The sequence below is a fragment of the Pan paniscus genome, chromosome 11 (assembly GCF_029289425.2).
Source record: "Pan paniscus chromosome 11, NHGRI_mPanPan1-v2.0_pri, whole genome shotgun sequence".
Taxonomy (NCBI): Eukaryota; Metazoa; Chordata; class Mammalia; order Primates; family Hominidae; genus Pan; species Pan paniscus.
The window spans coordinates 104,925,319-104,940,793 of NC_073260.2; the positions used below are offsets into that span (position 1 = coordinate 104,925,319).

A 15,475-nucleotide genomic window follows, 5' to 3' on the forward strand; every position below is an offset into this window, starting at 1 on the left:
AGAAATTTTGGAGACTCTGATTACAATTGTGTAGATTTAACTTGTCATTTAGATTCTGCTTAATGAAGTCACCCTGGCCCCCTTGCCTTACTGAGTATTCCATATTCCAAATTGTTCTTTAACTGTCTCTAAACAATTTCTCTTCTACTCCTTCCATATTGGCGAAGATATCTATTCTTCTCAAAAATTTTTTCTACTATCTCAAATATTTCATGACCATGAAGATTATCCAAACAAATCATCAAAAGGCTTTGCTTCCAAAATGTGAGCTTTCATTACCACACTTTTTACTTGATCATTTCTACCCCTTCTGTCCATCCCAGTGTATTTCTTTAAACCGGATTGTAAAGTGGGTACTCCTGCACCCTGGGCTGTCATCTTCAGCACTTCATTGTTCTCTGAGATTCCTTCTTTGCAGAAGGGCCATGATTGTCAGATAATTACCAGCAACCAGTCAAAGTAATTTGAATATAAATTTTTATTTCTTTCTCTAGGAATTTATTTAATCTCCCCTCCCTTAATGTTTTAGGGACTATGTTAAGACAAAGTAAAAGGAGGGAGAAAGAGATGAGTTTCCATCTGACTAAGAGGTAGTAGGGTGTTTTTCCTTTTATATTTCGGATTTGAGGACTTTGCACCTTGTATCTAGTCTTCCCAATAGGCTTTGAGGTTTATTCATCTTTAACAAGGAGAGACATTTTGAATGTTTTTATTTATTACAGTAGTGTATTGAAAGAAAAAGGAAACATCATTTTATACTTTCATGTTAATTTTTTAAATGAAAATCAGTCATTCAAATCATTCCTCACCGAATCTTCCTGAATTCTAAGACATTAAAATTCGTGTCCATTGGAATATTGGATTAATATTCTAATCATGGGCATATTTGTTTCAGATTATATTTTTCACAAAATAATATGTTTATTTCTATAGACTTTATAATGCTTCCAGGTCCTTGGCATAATGCATTTTAGGTCCATTTTGCAGGACTTGGTGGAAAATTAAAGTGGTGGAAGTTTATAGCTGTTACTTAGCTTTAGCAACGAACTGTTTATTGTTCTTCTATATCTGATGCCACGTCATTGACCAAAAAAAAATCCCTTAGTTACACACTTGTCTTTTGTCCTATGAAGTCTTCATGGTGACCCATTTGATTATGTGATTTGTAAGTAGATAATTACCAGAGTGAACCATGAACATGTTAGTATCCTCTTACTGAGTGGCCCTGAGGCAGCTGGACTGCAGTATTGGCCTAATTTTTTATGTGTGTGAGGTGGGACTAGGGGCCTGTATGTGGTGAAAGGCTATATACAAAGATCCATCAAAACTACACTTTATAGTCAGCAAAATCATTTCTCGCTTTCAAGGATCAAAGGAAGAAAGAAGATTTAAGGACTTGGGACTGATTTATAGCATCAAAATGCTATCCAAATGGGCTATGCATTTTATTATCTGGGATGGAAGCATAAATGGACAATTTCAAAACACCTATCAAATAAGTAGCAAAATTCCTATAAAGAAATGGGATTTCCAGCAGGGCGCGGTGGCTCACAGTTGTAATCCCAGCACTTTGGGAGGCTGAGGTGGGTGGATAACCTGAGGTCAGGAGTCCGAGACCAGCCTGGCCAACATAGCAAAACCCTGTCTCTACTAAGAATACAAAAATTAGCTGGGCATGGTGGCGGGCACCTGTAATCCCAGCTACTCGGGAGGCTGAGGCAGGAGAATTGCTTGAACCTGAGAGGCAGAGGTTGCAGTGAGCTGAGATCATGCCATTGCACTCCAACCTGGGTGACAAGAGTGAAACCCCATCTCAAAAAAAAAAAGAAAAGAAAAAAAAGGAAATGGGATTTCCACCAGGAAGGACAATAGAGATTAAAGTCATCTTCCAGTTGCTCAATTTAAGTGCAATCACCATATGACTAATTTGAGTCATTGAGAAGGGGGCCAGTTTAATTGAATAAAGGTTTGAATTACAGAATATTTTCTCATAAGTAGACAATGGCCTGCCAAAGTCTTGCTGTCATAAATGGTGAGGGGAGTCTGCGTTGGCACACCAAAGCCCTGATCTGAGACCTTCAGGATGTAGTTTATGAATTCTTTTAAACAATCCTCAAAGAATTGCTGTGTGTGTACTATAGATTGGCTTAACAGACTTTTTCTACAGCTATAGGAAATTTATTTATAAATGTATTCATTAAATTTATTTATTTATTTATTTATAGGAATTTGTTAAGCCAATCCATAGCATGCTGACCACCAGGAATTGGGCTTTCATATTAATACAGCCCAAATGAGTGGTATTTTGGTGTGTTTAAAATTAAGGGCGTTAAAAAGCAAAATGCATCATAAGAATGCCAAGATTAATCCTTAGAGTCATGTTGGTCTTCTTTTGAAGAAGTTGTCTTCTGTAATATCCCATGGGTTAGAATAAACTTGCCATGTATTTAATGGCCTTGAAAATAAATTCACAACACTAGGCCAACCCAAAACCCACTGGCTATACACATTAAAATCATTTCTTTGTCACCTTCACTAGTTACTTCCTGTGTAATTAAACCCCTTTAAAATTGAATTTGTAACGTAATCAGCTGCATATTGTCAGGACTGTGAGGCTGCTTCAGGATGCAATTAGAGCAAGGCTAAGTCAGGTGAACTTCGAATTATCAGTAGATGTGGGTGAACCCCTGGAAATGGGCAATTACCATCATGTGTCACACTTCTTATCTCTTTTGCAACAGGGCTACATAAAAGGAAAGTAGAGGGGTGTTTTAATGGCCTCCGCTGCCATTTGTGTGTATACCTAAATTTACATATTATACCCTGATGTATATTCATGTCTGCAGATTACACTTGAAAGAAAACGAATGATGTCAACAGTGGGATATTTTATAGAGAATTTCAGGCCTGTCTCTGCACTCAGTTTTTTCTCTGAAGAATCTATGTACAGGCATTTTCCTTCCACTTATTATGTTTTATGATCCTCCTTGCTGTGAGAGAAAAAGGAAGTCGATAGAGTAGATATTTTTTTCTTCTTTTCAGACCAAAAGACAGGTTTGGATTTTTTTTTCCTTCCTTAAATCATGTATTTAGATATATTTTTTAAAATTCAAACTCTCAGCTGGTGACGTTTCTGCCCTTATAAAGCCCACCTTTTTCTCTCCCCGCTTTCATCCTGTTCCTTCATGTTCTGTGTTAACACTGTGGTATCAATTCCAGCTCATAATTATTGGTCTCCCATTTAGCCACAAGGTGTAAATTTGTTAACTGACCAGGCGTGCTCTGACGGTTAATCTCAATGTATGTCTAAAGGCTGAGCTTGCTGCCCTGGAAAATTTCCCTAGGGGATTGCTCTGTAGACTGTGAGGCCATTTGTTGAGCTGTCTGATGTGGAAGGAAAGAAAAGGAGAGGACCTGCCAGAGAGAAGCAGGATCATACAGTGCCGTTCAGAGGAAAGTGGGAAATCAAAGGACAGTTTCCTGTCCACTCCAGTTCCGCAAGCAGGCTCTTGGGAACTAGGGCATCAGGATATTTCCCTATTAGCGTTTTTAGAGAAGTCATTGAGAGAGAGCCCCCAACCCAAGGGTTAAGGCGAATTTAGTGATGCCCACAGGCTGTGCTCAGAAATTACCACCAACGCAGAACCCTTCTGTCTATGTCTGAGACTTGCAAGTTCTTCAAGAGCCTATAAAAATGCTTGGAACCAGAAGGGGGAAAAAACACATTGGTATTGACTCCAGAATCCAAAAAGGTGTCTACAAAAATCAAAATCATTAAATGTCTAATTGAATGTCCACAAAATATTTAACATCAACCTCATTAAGTGTTGAATTTCACCTTCTTAAAAATCCATTACATGTGAAAACAAATTGTAGATTTGATTTTTTCACTTTGCAAGATTTTGAGCATGCTAATCCTAACTTAAATGATTGGCACATAGCAAATAATTTGAAATTCAAAATTATAAGAATCCCTTCTATTTTTTTTTACACAAAAGTGTATATTTTAGGTAATTGAATATTTTAGATGGGATGTGGGGACATCTTAATATTTTTACATGGTAGGTGTGGTAGACCCTAAAACAGAAATCCTAGAGCACATGAAGGTTTTAAAACTGTTCTGCATCTGGCTACTCTCCTCCAAGTATGTGATTATTCCTGAAGACAGACGTCTGTTTAGACCCTAATGGGGAGGACCAGAAGGCCAGACAGGGGAAGGGTTCCAGTTTGTTCTTGCTGTCTGCACCTGTAGTTGAGGTGAAGTGACGAAAGTGCTGTCTAAGTATGAGGAACTATTCACCAGGCACCTGTATCTCGTTGGAAAGATCCCAGGGTGGTCCCCGGTTCTGGCGAAGAAGGAGAGTTCCCATTGAGTTGAGGAAGTAAAAGCTGTCCAGGTGGGTCATGTGGGTAGAATTCCACTGCCCCCTTGTCTGAGTTGCATTCGCTTCCAGCAGATTACCAGGCCTTTATGTGCCCTTGTGTTCTAATCCACATTTCTCAACTGGACAGAGACTTCTCTTTTTAGAATAGAAAACTTGAGGTGATGGGAACAGAAGGAAAGATGGGTTATCTGATTTCCATATGGGATGATCCTAGTCTTTAATTCAGTGGCCTAACTTCTGTGAGCTTTATTTTATTCATAATACATGGAGCAATGAATGCTGACTCCCCCCAAAACATATAGAAAATGACGTTTCTTTGCAATCCCATCCCCCAGTAACAACCACTAATAACAGTTTGGTATCATTCTTTCAGAATTTTTTTCTTTATATGCACTAAAATATTAATTATTTTCCTTTATGAAATGAAACAAATATTTATAAATGTTTAATTTTTTCAGTTATCAATAGATATTTTCTATGTCAGAACATGTGAATTACCTCATTCATTTTAATGATCACATAGTATTCCACTGCATGGCTGGGCCACAGTTGACTTAACTGCTCTGTATTGCTGGACATTCGGGTTGGCCATTCAACTTTGACCTTTCAGGAGAATGAATCATGTACCTAAATAAACCATTATATTTTGGCTAAAAATATACATCCTTAGTCCCCTGTTTTGGCTTAACTCATCCCAGGAGCAGAAAGAACGAAATCTTCCCCTATACTGATGCTTGTTATTAAATGTAAATGCCATATGTGATTCTTCATTTATTTATTTCTTTGTCTTTTGTCTTTGCCTTTTTCTCTTATGCAGCCATCTGCAGCCAGGGACAAGGATGAACCGACTCTACCGGTAGGAAGCAGTGGCTTTGTCTGTACCTGTTTGTGTGCCTGCGGAGAGTGTGGGGCAGGGGTGGGAGTGAGACGGGTTTGTGTGCTCAACACATTACTCTCTCCCTTGGAATTCTTAAATAATCTAACCCCTGATGTGTACTTCTACTCCGTGCTACAATTAGTGATGACTGAATTCTGGCATTCATGGACACATGCCTTCTGGGACTAGGTTTCAAAAGTTTGAATTTTCTCTTCCATTTGGTATGAACTTTTGTGGAAGCTGGAAGAGTGAGATATTTCCAAATTGCATTCCAAGGGATGTTGAACTAATATTTGGGGGTAGTGTGGGATCTAATGCTCAATATTTGTTTTCTTTGTGTATCTGCATGCACATACTTTGATTGGAAATTTCTTTTGGTCTCATCAAAAGAAAGAAATGCTACATGAGACCTATATACTTAATGTATATATAGTACACAAAAGAATGCTTTCAGTACTTCTCTAGATGTAACCTTTTTCAAATGAAGATCTCCACACCAGAGTTCTTCCAGTTTCGCAGAATAAGGACCATAATAGTTATGACGAGTTATTATTGATAAACACGTTTTCGAGTTCCTATTTAATTAACACATCACATTTCAGATTTTGCAGCATCGTAAAGAAACAACCTTCAGAATTTTTGTGTTCAGCCATCAAACAGTGATTACATTTCCATTTTATTCAGGTCTCCTAAGTTTGCTCCTAAAATGTTTTGAACCTTAATCATCTGAATCCTCTATAACTAATAATACAATGCATTAAAAAATGTTTAAGACTTTCAAGGCCAAAAGAGTTAGTAATAAAGATACATATGACCCTGTCCTTCCTCCTGTAATGCTCAGGGCAAAGACATAACATTCATTGAGAGCCCATAGAATACACCTGATCCAGTACCAGAACACGGATACAGACTCAATCTCTTCTATTAAGGAGCCATAATCTGGTTCACCATTGAGGCACCAGTAATCCCCACTGATTCTTTTCCAACCCTATTGAATTGGCAGTGTGATTTCCAATAGAATATTATAATAAATCACACTAAGAGAGCCGGATTTCTTCGGGTATCTCATAGTGAGATTTTACTCATACTTTCTACGGGTTTCATGTTTGTCTCCAAATGTGTGGACCATGATTGTTAACAAGTGTTTTACAAAATAAGATCCTATGGATAATCGTTTGGAAACACTGCCCAAGTTAATCAAGTTAAACAGATTTCTTTAGTGTTAGACTTAGTGGTCTAATGTGTAGTTTGAAACCCTGACGTGAGTTGGTCTAGGATATAGCACTTTCCAATATATATCAAATATGTATTTGATCATGGGGTCTCTTATGGGACATTTTTGGGGAAGCCCCCTTGTGGGTCTGGAGTATGATGGAATATTTTGGAAAACCCTGTTATGCAGAAGTTTGAAAGACATAGTGGAGAATAGTATTTTATTTTTACCTGCCCCAGAAAATTTACCTGTCAAACTTTTACACTGAAAGTTCAATAAGAAATTAATTCCCTTACATTACGATACCTTTCAACTCCTTAAATCTGTCTGTCTATAAAGCTTGGCTGCCTCAGAGAGTCTTCTCTTGTGATGATCAACACAAAATCAACCACGGGGAGACAGCAGTTCCTATTCAGGATAAAAACCCATCAAAATACAGAGGGTTTGGGAGTTTTTAGGTTGTTTGCTTTTGAAGATAGAAGAAAAAGAGTTTGTCAGTAACCTTATCTCTAGATACTCATTCTTCCTTCTCACGTACCAGTTCCTTTTATTTGGCCAACGGATCACAACTAGTAGTTTGTGCAAAAGGAGCCCCCCTCAAAGTCGGGAGAGTTCTCATGGTTTCATGATAAGAGCTTCTGCTCCTTGAATCTCACTTAACACAGGCTATGCTGCTTTCTGGATTAGAGCTGTAGTCCCAGGGTAGAGATGAGGTAGCCCAGGAGATGTGCAAGACTCTGGGAAGCAAGGAGAAAATATTAGCACTTCGTCATTTACTGTGTTATTCTTCTTAACTTCTATTTTTGAAAGTGTTTTTATATGTTCGTATTTTAGTATGTGTATCTATGCAGATATGGGCATAGATGCCTATTTATATACATTTAAACATTTTACTGATAGGATGCATACTTCAAAAATGTTAGAGACCACCCACTGGTTTAGAGAATAGTCATTGAGAAAAGCAGACCTGGGATCCATTCCTCCAGCCTCCACTTCTTGTCAGTGTGACTTGGACACCTCATTTCACTTGTCTGAGATGAAATGTCCTCATCTATCTAACAAGAGTAAATAATAGCATCTAGTTCATAGGGTTCATTTTGCAAATAAGATAAATGAAGGGATGTGAAGCATATAACACATTGTCTGGCATTTACAAAGCTCTTTTTAAAAAGGGAAGCAATGCATTCATTTAGTAGGAAAGAATGTGAGAGAGCCATTCCCTCAGGGGCTTTGAAATGTGCTTTGAAAATCTTTGGCTCAATACTGTGTGATCATGCGACAGAAATGAGTGGCCACCAGACTAGGTGAGGATCTTGTCTATAATGCACTTGTCTTTCATTGCTGAGACTAACCACCTCTTTGGTTTCTCTGCTCAGGCTAAGCCGCGTCTCCAGCGAGGTGGAAGCTCTGCCTCCCTCCACAACAGTCTCATGAGGAATAGCATCTTCCAACTCATGATACACACCCTTGACCCACTCGCCGAAGGTAAACATCAAGCTTTGGTTTGGGAACTTGTTTGGGGGGAAAAGGATGTCAAAAGGCTTCTCTGCATAAAACATGTTTGTGCTGTCATCATGCACGCCTGCCAGCCTCCTCTTGTTTAGCTTCCGCCAGAAGCAGCCCTGGCCCTTTGACGTGCTTTATCTGCAACAGCTCAGTTCACCATCAGTGTTTTTTGTACCAGGAGTAGGATGTGAGGTCCGTGTGCTGATTCTATCTTTTGATGCCTCCAGCATAAATATAGTTTGTTATGAAGCAGAGAGGACAAAAAGGTTTCCCTCCCTTCCAGCTGAAGTAACAGTTCTCTTTTGTCATCATTTCTAAGTTTCAAAACAAAATTGTGTGTGAAGATAAATTGTGCACCTTAAAAAAGAGAGAAAAAGAACTCTGTGATTTAGGAGGTCCATGAGTGGTTTGGGGAGTGATGTTCATGGCAGAACGTTGAGAGTGTACTGATTCTTTGGCAATTGGAGGGTGGGAGGTGAGCATCTATGCATCTAAAAAGCCCTGTCTTCGAGAACTGCTTAGGAGCTGTCATTGGAGACCCAAAAAGCCTGGCTCACTTCCCAGTGTAATCACATGAACCATCACAAACAACCCATTATTGTGTACTTCCAGTATTACTCAGTCACAATGAGGCCAAATACATTGTGTTTCTTCAGCTGCATAAATATTCCCCAAAATTATTTTCAAGTTGATAGATATCGGATGTGTCAAATAAATATTAGTTTTGTCACTAGTAAGGGGTTCAAATATAACCAAGTATGTTATCCCTTCATCCTTGGACTTTATAATTGGGCTCAATGTTACACAGGAGCTAATACAGCCTAGGAAATAGATACGTGCCACTGAATGAAGCCAGGGGATCTGATTGTCGAATCATGTTGTATGAATCAGAGATCTTACCCAATATAAGGTTTTGCTAAATAATTTCAAGAATATAAGCAATCGAGAAGTTCATATGAGGTAAAGAAAAATCTGTGACCCAAGAGTGGCTCCCAAGGACCTATCTTCCTTCACTGGACATGCACCTCACTCAGAATAATAGGTAAGGAACACAGGGTCGCCTCTCCTTGCAGAGCATGGGGCATTTCAATCACAAATCATCTTCCTGTTATACCACAGAGAGGTGTATAGCTGATGTGATATTCTCCAAGAAGCCTTCCTCCACAGGTCCTGGGATCTGTTTACTAGAGGTAATTCTTAGCCAGGGACATCCTAAATATCATTACTCTATCTACACGGAGGTCCATTTGACAAGGATGTTAGACCTGGTCATGAGCCTTCTTTTCTTTCCCCCGGGATATACCCCCAGAGAAGGGAGTAAAGAGATTGCAGGCCAACTGCTTTAACTCCTTCCTCCCAACTACTAAGCAGTTGTGTGACTTTGGGCAAGTTAGGGTCTCTCTAGTATTTGGTTTCATCATCTATAGTAATATTAATAGTTATCTTTGGCACCTTACAGTTGACAAAGCATTTTCACCTCTGTAAACTTATGCTTCACAATAATGCTTCATAGCTAACATTATTATTCTCCTTTCACAAAATATAGCACCACCAACATGGATCTCAAATGTATCTACTGCTCTCCCTCCTGCAGCACTTTATTCCAAACCATCTCCATCGCTTGCCTGCATTCCTGCATTCCTGCAGTAGCTTCCTAGCTGGTCTTTCAGTTCTTCCATTGCCACTGCCTAGACATATGTTCCATGCAGCAGCCCAAGTAATCTTCTTAAAAAGTAAATCAGGTTATGTCATTTCTACTTATAACATTCAGTGGCTTCCCAGGGCTCTTAGGAAAATTGTGAAATCCTTGCACAACTAGTAGTTTGTGCAAAAGGAGCCCCCCTCAAAGTCAGGAGAGTTCTCATGGTTCTGTTTCTTTGAATCTCACTTAAAACAGGCCATACTGCTTTCTGGATTAGAGCTGTAGTCCTGGGGTGAAGATGAGGTAGATCAGGAGATATGCAAGATGATCCTTTGGGAAGCAAGGAGAAAATATCAGCACCTTCATCATTTACGTTGTCATTCTTCTTAGCTTCTATTTTTGAAAATGTTTCTGTTCATGTTTTAGTATTTGTATCTATATATAATAGGAATATAGATATAGATATGAATATAGATACCTATTTATATACATTTAAAAATTTTGCTGATAGGATGCACAATTCAAACATGTTAGATGGCAGTTGGAGGGTGGGACGTGAGCCAAATCATGGTCTATGACAGGGGTCCCCAACCCCCAGACCACGGACTGGTACCAGCAGGAGGACAGCAGGCATTACCGCCTGAGCTCCACCTCCTCTCAAATCAGCATTTGCATTAGATTCTCATAGGGGGCCGAACCCTATTGTGAACTGTGCATGAGAGAGATCTAGGTTGTGTGCTCCTTATTCGAATTTAATGCCTGATGATCCGAGGTGGAACAGTTTCATCCCCAAATCATCCTCCTTGACCTGGCCATGGAAAAATTGTCTTCCCCAAGACCCAGTGTCTGGTGCAAAAAAGCTTGGGGACCGCTGGTCTACATGATCTGCCTCTTGCTCCAAACTCAATTTCACTCTGTTTTAGTCACACAGACCTTTCTGTCTTCAGACAAACACCCCTTCCCTGCCCCAGGTTTTTCCATAGGCTGTTCTCTCCACTATAATATTTTCCTTTCCCCCACCCCCTTCCATTTTTCCCTGCTTTACTCCTGCCCATTTTTCAGCACTCTGTGTAAATACTTCCTGACCATTCAGCATAAATCAGGGTTCCCAATCCTCATCTGCCAATGAACCTTTAATTTTTCTTTACTGCTTATATCATGGTTTCTGTGATTGTTTATTTATTGCCTGTTTCTGCCAGGATACAGGAAGTTTCTTGAGACCAGGGACTCTGTTTTATTCACTAGTTATCCACAAAGCCTAGAAGAATACCTGGTACATACTAGCGACGAAGTCTCAGGAAGATTAGGCAACTTGTTCAAAGTCATGATATTGACCTGATATTGACCATGCGAGAGAAGAAAGGAACAATTTTATCTACTCCAACTCAAGTATGATAAAGGGCCTGAGTATGTTTATTTTGGGCAAGGCAGTATTATGTAGCAATTAAAAGGACAGACTCCCGAACCAGACTCTGGGTCCAGATCCCAGTTCTGCATTTACTAGCTGTGTGACCTCGGACAAGTCACCTAATCTTTCCGTATCTCAGTTTCCTCATCTGTAAAATCAGGAAAATACATAATGATGTCTGCATCATAGGGTTATTGTAAGGATTAAAATGTGAATATACACAAAGCGTTAAATACACAGCCTAGCACATCTTAATTGCCATATGCAGGTTTGGAATTATTCTACTTCATTATTTTGAAAAGTAACACAATATATGATTTTTAAAACTTCAAAATATTCCAAAGATTAAGGTGAAAAAAAATGTCTTCTTCCTTCATCAACCCTCTAATTTTCTCCAGTTCCCCAATTCTCCACAGAGGAAACCACAGTTTCCAGTTTCATGAAGCTCCTTCTAGAGATGTTTAATCATATGCAACTGTGTGTGTGTGTGTGTGCACGCCTGTGAATGTGGTCATGTCCTTGCCCACAGGTCTCAATAATCTAAATGTTCCTGGTTTTTGTTTGGAAGAATTCAGTTTCTGGTAGGGCTTGTTTTTGTTTTTTCTGTTTGGAGAAGAGGTTATGTTTTGTTTTTGTGAGATAAGGGAAAGTGAATCTAGGTTGTCTCAGAGTTGGGCCATCAGTGATTTTCCAAAACGCCTGGCCCTTGTGGAGCTGTGCTACAATTAAACTGTATTCCTGCTGTAGCAAGATGTGCCTCCTGAATCCGGGCACCTGCTTTCAAGGTGAAACCTCTCCCTGAAAGATGTGGGAGGCTACAGTGGTGTGAATCTGAGAGATGCTGAGAGCCATAATCAGCTCTGGACTTGAGTGATTAGAAAATACGGAAAGCACTTCAATGCTTTAAAATTGCTCCATAGCAGGCGGCCAAGAAAACAGATTGCTCTGGTATTTTTCCCCCAAAATTCACAAACATTTTCCATTCCGAGAACAGCCAAAAAATTAACCCACAGCTCTCAGAAATAGTCATCTCTCTTAGTTTGCATCTAATCACTTGAATTCACATGTCCTTGTGCCAAACTGTCACCTTCTAACAACAAAGAGCATGCTAGTTACATCACCAAGTTGATGGCATGAACGCTGCAGTCAGTAGCTTCCTTGTAGCACTAAAGAACAGTTCGTTCATGTCACTGGTGTTCACCTGGCTGGGTAGTGCATTGGCACTACTGACATTTGGTGTATGTTCAAAAGGGAACTATTCAAATTCATTTGAAAGCAGCATCTAGGACAGATGGCCTACAGAAACACATTCCCCTTTGTCTCATCTGTGCCACTCAGGTGTTGTTGTCTTCCAAAATCCAGTGAATGAGCCCTTGCCAAAAGCCTTCATTAGTGGTTGGTTCCGGCTCTGAGCCTGAGTCACAAGAGTCCAGCAATGTTTGCGTTTTATTATCTGTTGATGTGCAACAAAGCACCCCAAGACTTAGTGGCTTATAACTGCCACCATCTTATTACTCATAATTTTGTGGATTCAAAATTTGAGCAGGGATTACCTGGGTGAGTTTTCTGTTCCATGTGGCATCATTGGAGGTCATTTGATGGTATTTAGCTGGTAGATGGGTAGGTTAGAAGGTCTGAAAGGACCTTACTCAAGCTTAACACCTACAAAGGAAGGCACAGTGGAAAGCTGGGCTCAACTGGGTCCCCTGATTCCCCCTGTGGTCTCAGGACCTTTCCATGTGGATAGACTAACATGTTTTATATGGTAGTTAAGGGTTCCAAGAGCAAACCTTCCAGGAAGACCAAGCAGAAGCTGCAAGGCTTTATATGACCTAGCCTGGGAAATCCCAGGATGTCAGTTGTACTGCATTCAATCAGTCAGGCAGGCACTAAGTCCAGCCCAGACTCATGGGGACAAAATTAGACTTCACTTCTCAAAGGGAGGAATACCAAAGAACATGGTGAAACCACCTTGGATCTGATCCAGTCTGTTTCAGTGACATACATTGTTTATTGGTTCCACTGTTCATTGTTCCTTGGTGTGCTCTGGATGGACCACATTATGTAGGGGGGACAAAGTTGGCCTGACTAGGTGAAGGTTTAGTTCAAACATAGCTGAACAGTGCCTTTTCAGGGACACAAAACTCTGAACAGGACATTGTTCATGAAAAGATGGAATCTGCTTAAGGCAGATGAATGGTTGGAATAAATATTTTCTTTCTTTTATAAGAAAACCTTGGGGAACTAGAATTATTGGTCTTTGAGATCACAGGATGGCTATCTGAATTGATCTTTCTAATAAATTCAGTGTCCTATATTGATTTTAACATTTTCTCTAAACAAGCCTTTATATTTGCTCAGGGGTACATCTTCATGAACCTAAAACAAGGATGCTGGATGTTGCACTTTTGCAGTGAGAAGTATCTTCTCCTATCATTTGTCTCAAAATGATAGCACCAACCAACATTTGCAGAGTACTTTCTGTAGGCCAGGCACTATGCTGAGTGCTTTATATAAACCATCTCATTTAATCCTTCCATGAGCCCTACTCCATCATTCAGAGGACACTGACATGTAAAGAGGCTATGGCTCTATGCCCCACTAAGGCAAGGTGACACAAGAAGTAAATGGCAGAGCCAGAATTTGAACCTGTATCTGCCTGACTCACAGTCTGTGTTTGTAGTTCTTTTCTGCTACTCTGCCTCCTTGTGTAACCCCATGTCCAACCCAGCATTCCTTGTTCTCCTGGTGTAGACACCAGCTTAAATCACAAGAGCTCTGACCTATCCCTGGACCAGGGATGGATTTTATTATTATTATTATTATTGATATTATTATTACTACTACTACTGCTACCACTTCTACTTAGGAAGACTTAAAGAACCTCTTTTGCCAGAGAGGGTTTTTTAAAAGCTCTCTCTTCCTCTGGTTTGGGACAAGGAGAAGAAAATAGAATGCTGGGGATAAAGATGTTTAGGATTGACCTTTTTGGGGAAAGAGGAGCATAGAGAAAAAATGGTGATATCTTCCTCTCTCCACCTTCATGTCCTCCTCATCCTGTGCCTTGATGGTTTCAGTTCAAAGAAGTGAAAATTGTAAAATGTGTGGTCTTGAACTGCTTCTAAAGCTTCTGCAGCCCAGGCTGCCATCTCTAGACAGGAACTGGCAGGTCGTGTTTGGCAGGCATATAGGCATATATCTTCTCCCAAAGACTTCAGAGAAAGGAATACCACAGTCTTTTCTGGTGATCAATCACAGTCACCACAAGGCAAATGACTAGTAGAAATTCAGGGGTGAAAATTACCACCTTGAACAAAGAGATAACAAAGTTGTTAAAAAGTGAGGATCTACTATATGGTAGTATTTTTACTGAACAAAGTGTAGCATTATCACTATTGGCAATTGTAGCTTCCACTTATTGAACACTTGTCTCTTATATATCTCATCATCCCCACTTCATGGATAAATACCAAGGCCCAGAGCAGCTTGGTGACCTGCCCAGATGGATGTTATATCTCTACCGACATTGATCTGGTTCCAAAGCCATTCTCTCCATCTGCTGAGTAGTAGGAGACCAAACACAGAAGATCCCGTACATGATTCAAGATGAAAATTGTTTTTTATCAGTTGTTTTTGTTTGTTTTTAGAAACAGGGTCTTGGTATGTTGCCCAGGCTAGACTTGAAATCCTGGGCTCAAGTGATCCTCCCACCTCAGCCTCCTGAGTAGGTGGGACTACAGGTGCAAGCCACCATACCCAGCTTGTTTCCTGTCTTTGATAAAGAACTATGAGCAGTGAATGAGCAGAGAGGTAGTCTAGTACAGCATTTAATAAGAGTGAGGATTGACTGAAACTAGACCCCCATGGGTTCCAGTCCCAGCTCTGTCCTTCACTAGCTGTGTGACCTTGGATGATTTGTTTACCCTCTCTGTGCCTCAACCTCCTCATTTGTAGAAAGAGAGTAATAATACCTACCTCACAGGGTTGTTTTAATAGTATGCGAGCTAATATACACTGGGCATGTTGGCACACACCTGTAATCCCAGCTACTCTGGAGGCTAAGGCAGAACGATTACTTGAGCTTAGGAGTACAAGAGCAGCCTGGGCAACATAGCAAGACCTCTGTCTCTAAATTAGAAAAAAAGGAAACTAAAACAAATGAAGAGTATGTGAGCTAATATATGAAAAGCACTTACAACAAGGCCTGGCAGAGAATAAGTGCCAGTTAAATGCTAAATGTTATTAAGAAATGGACAGAAAAGGACCTCAGTATAGAATCTTGCTTGCTCCAGAGAGTAATAGTGATAATAATAGTGTTTGGTTTTCACATTTGAGCACTTACTAGGTACCAGGTACTGTGCTTTGCAAACATTATCTCACTCAATTCTCTCAGCAAGCCCATGAGAGAGAATCTGTTATCCTCATTTTATAGATGAAGAAACTG

At 39.9% G+C, this 15,475-nt stretch overlaps 1 protein-coding gene across 3 annotated transcripts in view; it reads left to right on the forward strand.

Moving 5' to 3' along the window:
* SLC24A2 (solute carrier family 24 member 2) overlaps nucleotides 1–15,475 on the forward strand; it is a 276,357-nt gene that overhangs the window by 162,665 nt on the left and 98,217 nt on the right. For all 3 annotated transcript variants that reach the window (XM_024930150.4, XM_024930152.4, XM_024930151.4), the window contains exons 3-4: nucleotides 5,203–5,241; nucleotides 7,852–7,960. In XM_024930150.4, coding sequence (XP_024785918.1) covers nucleotides 5,203–5,241; nucleotides 7,852–7,960 — 148 coding nt within the window. The remainder of the gene's footprint in view (nucleotides 1–5,202; nucleotides 5,242–7,851; nucleotides 7,961–15,475) is intronic.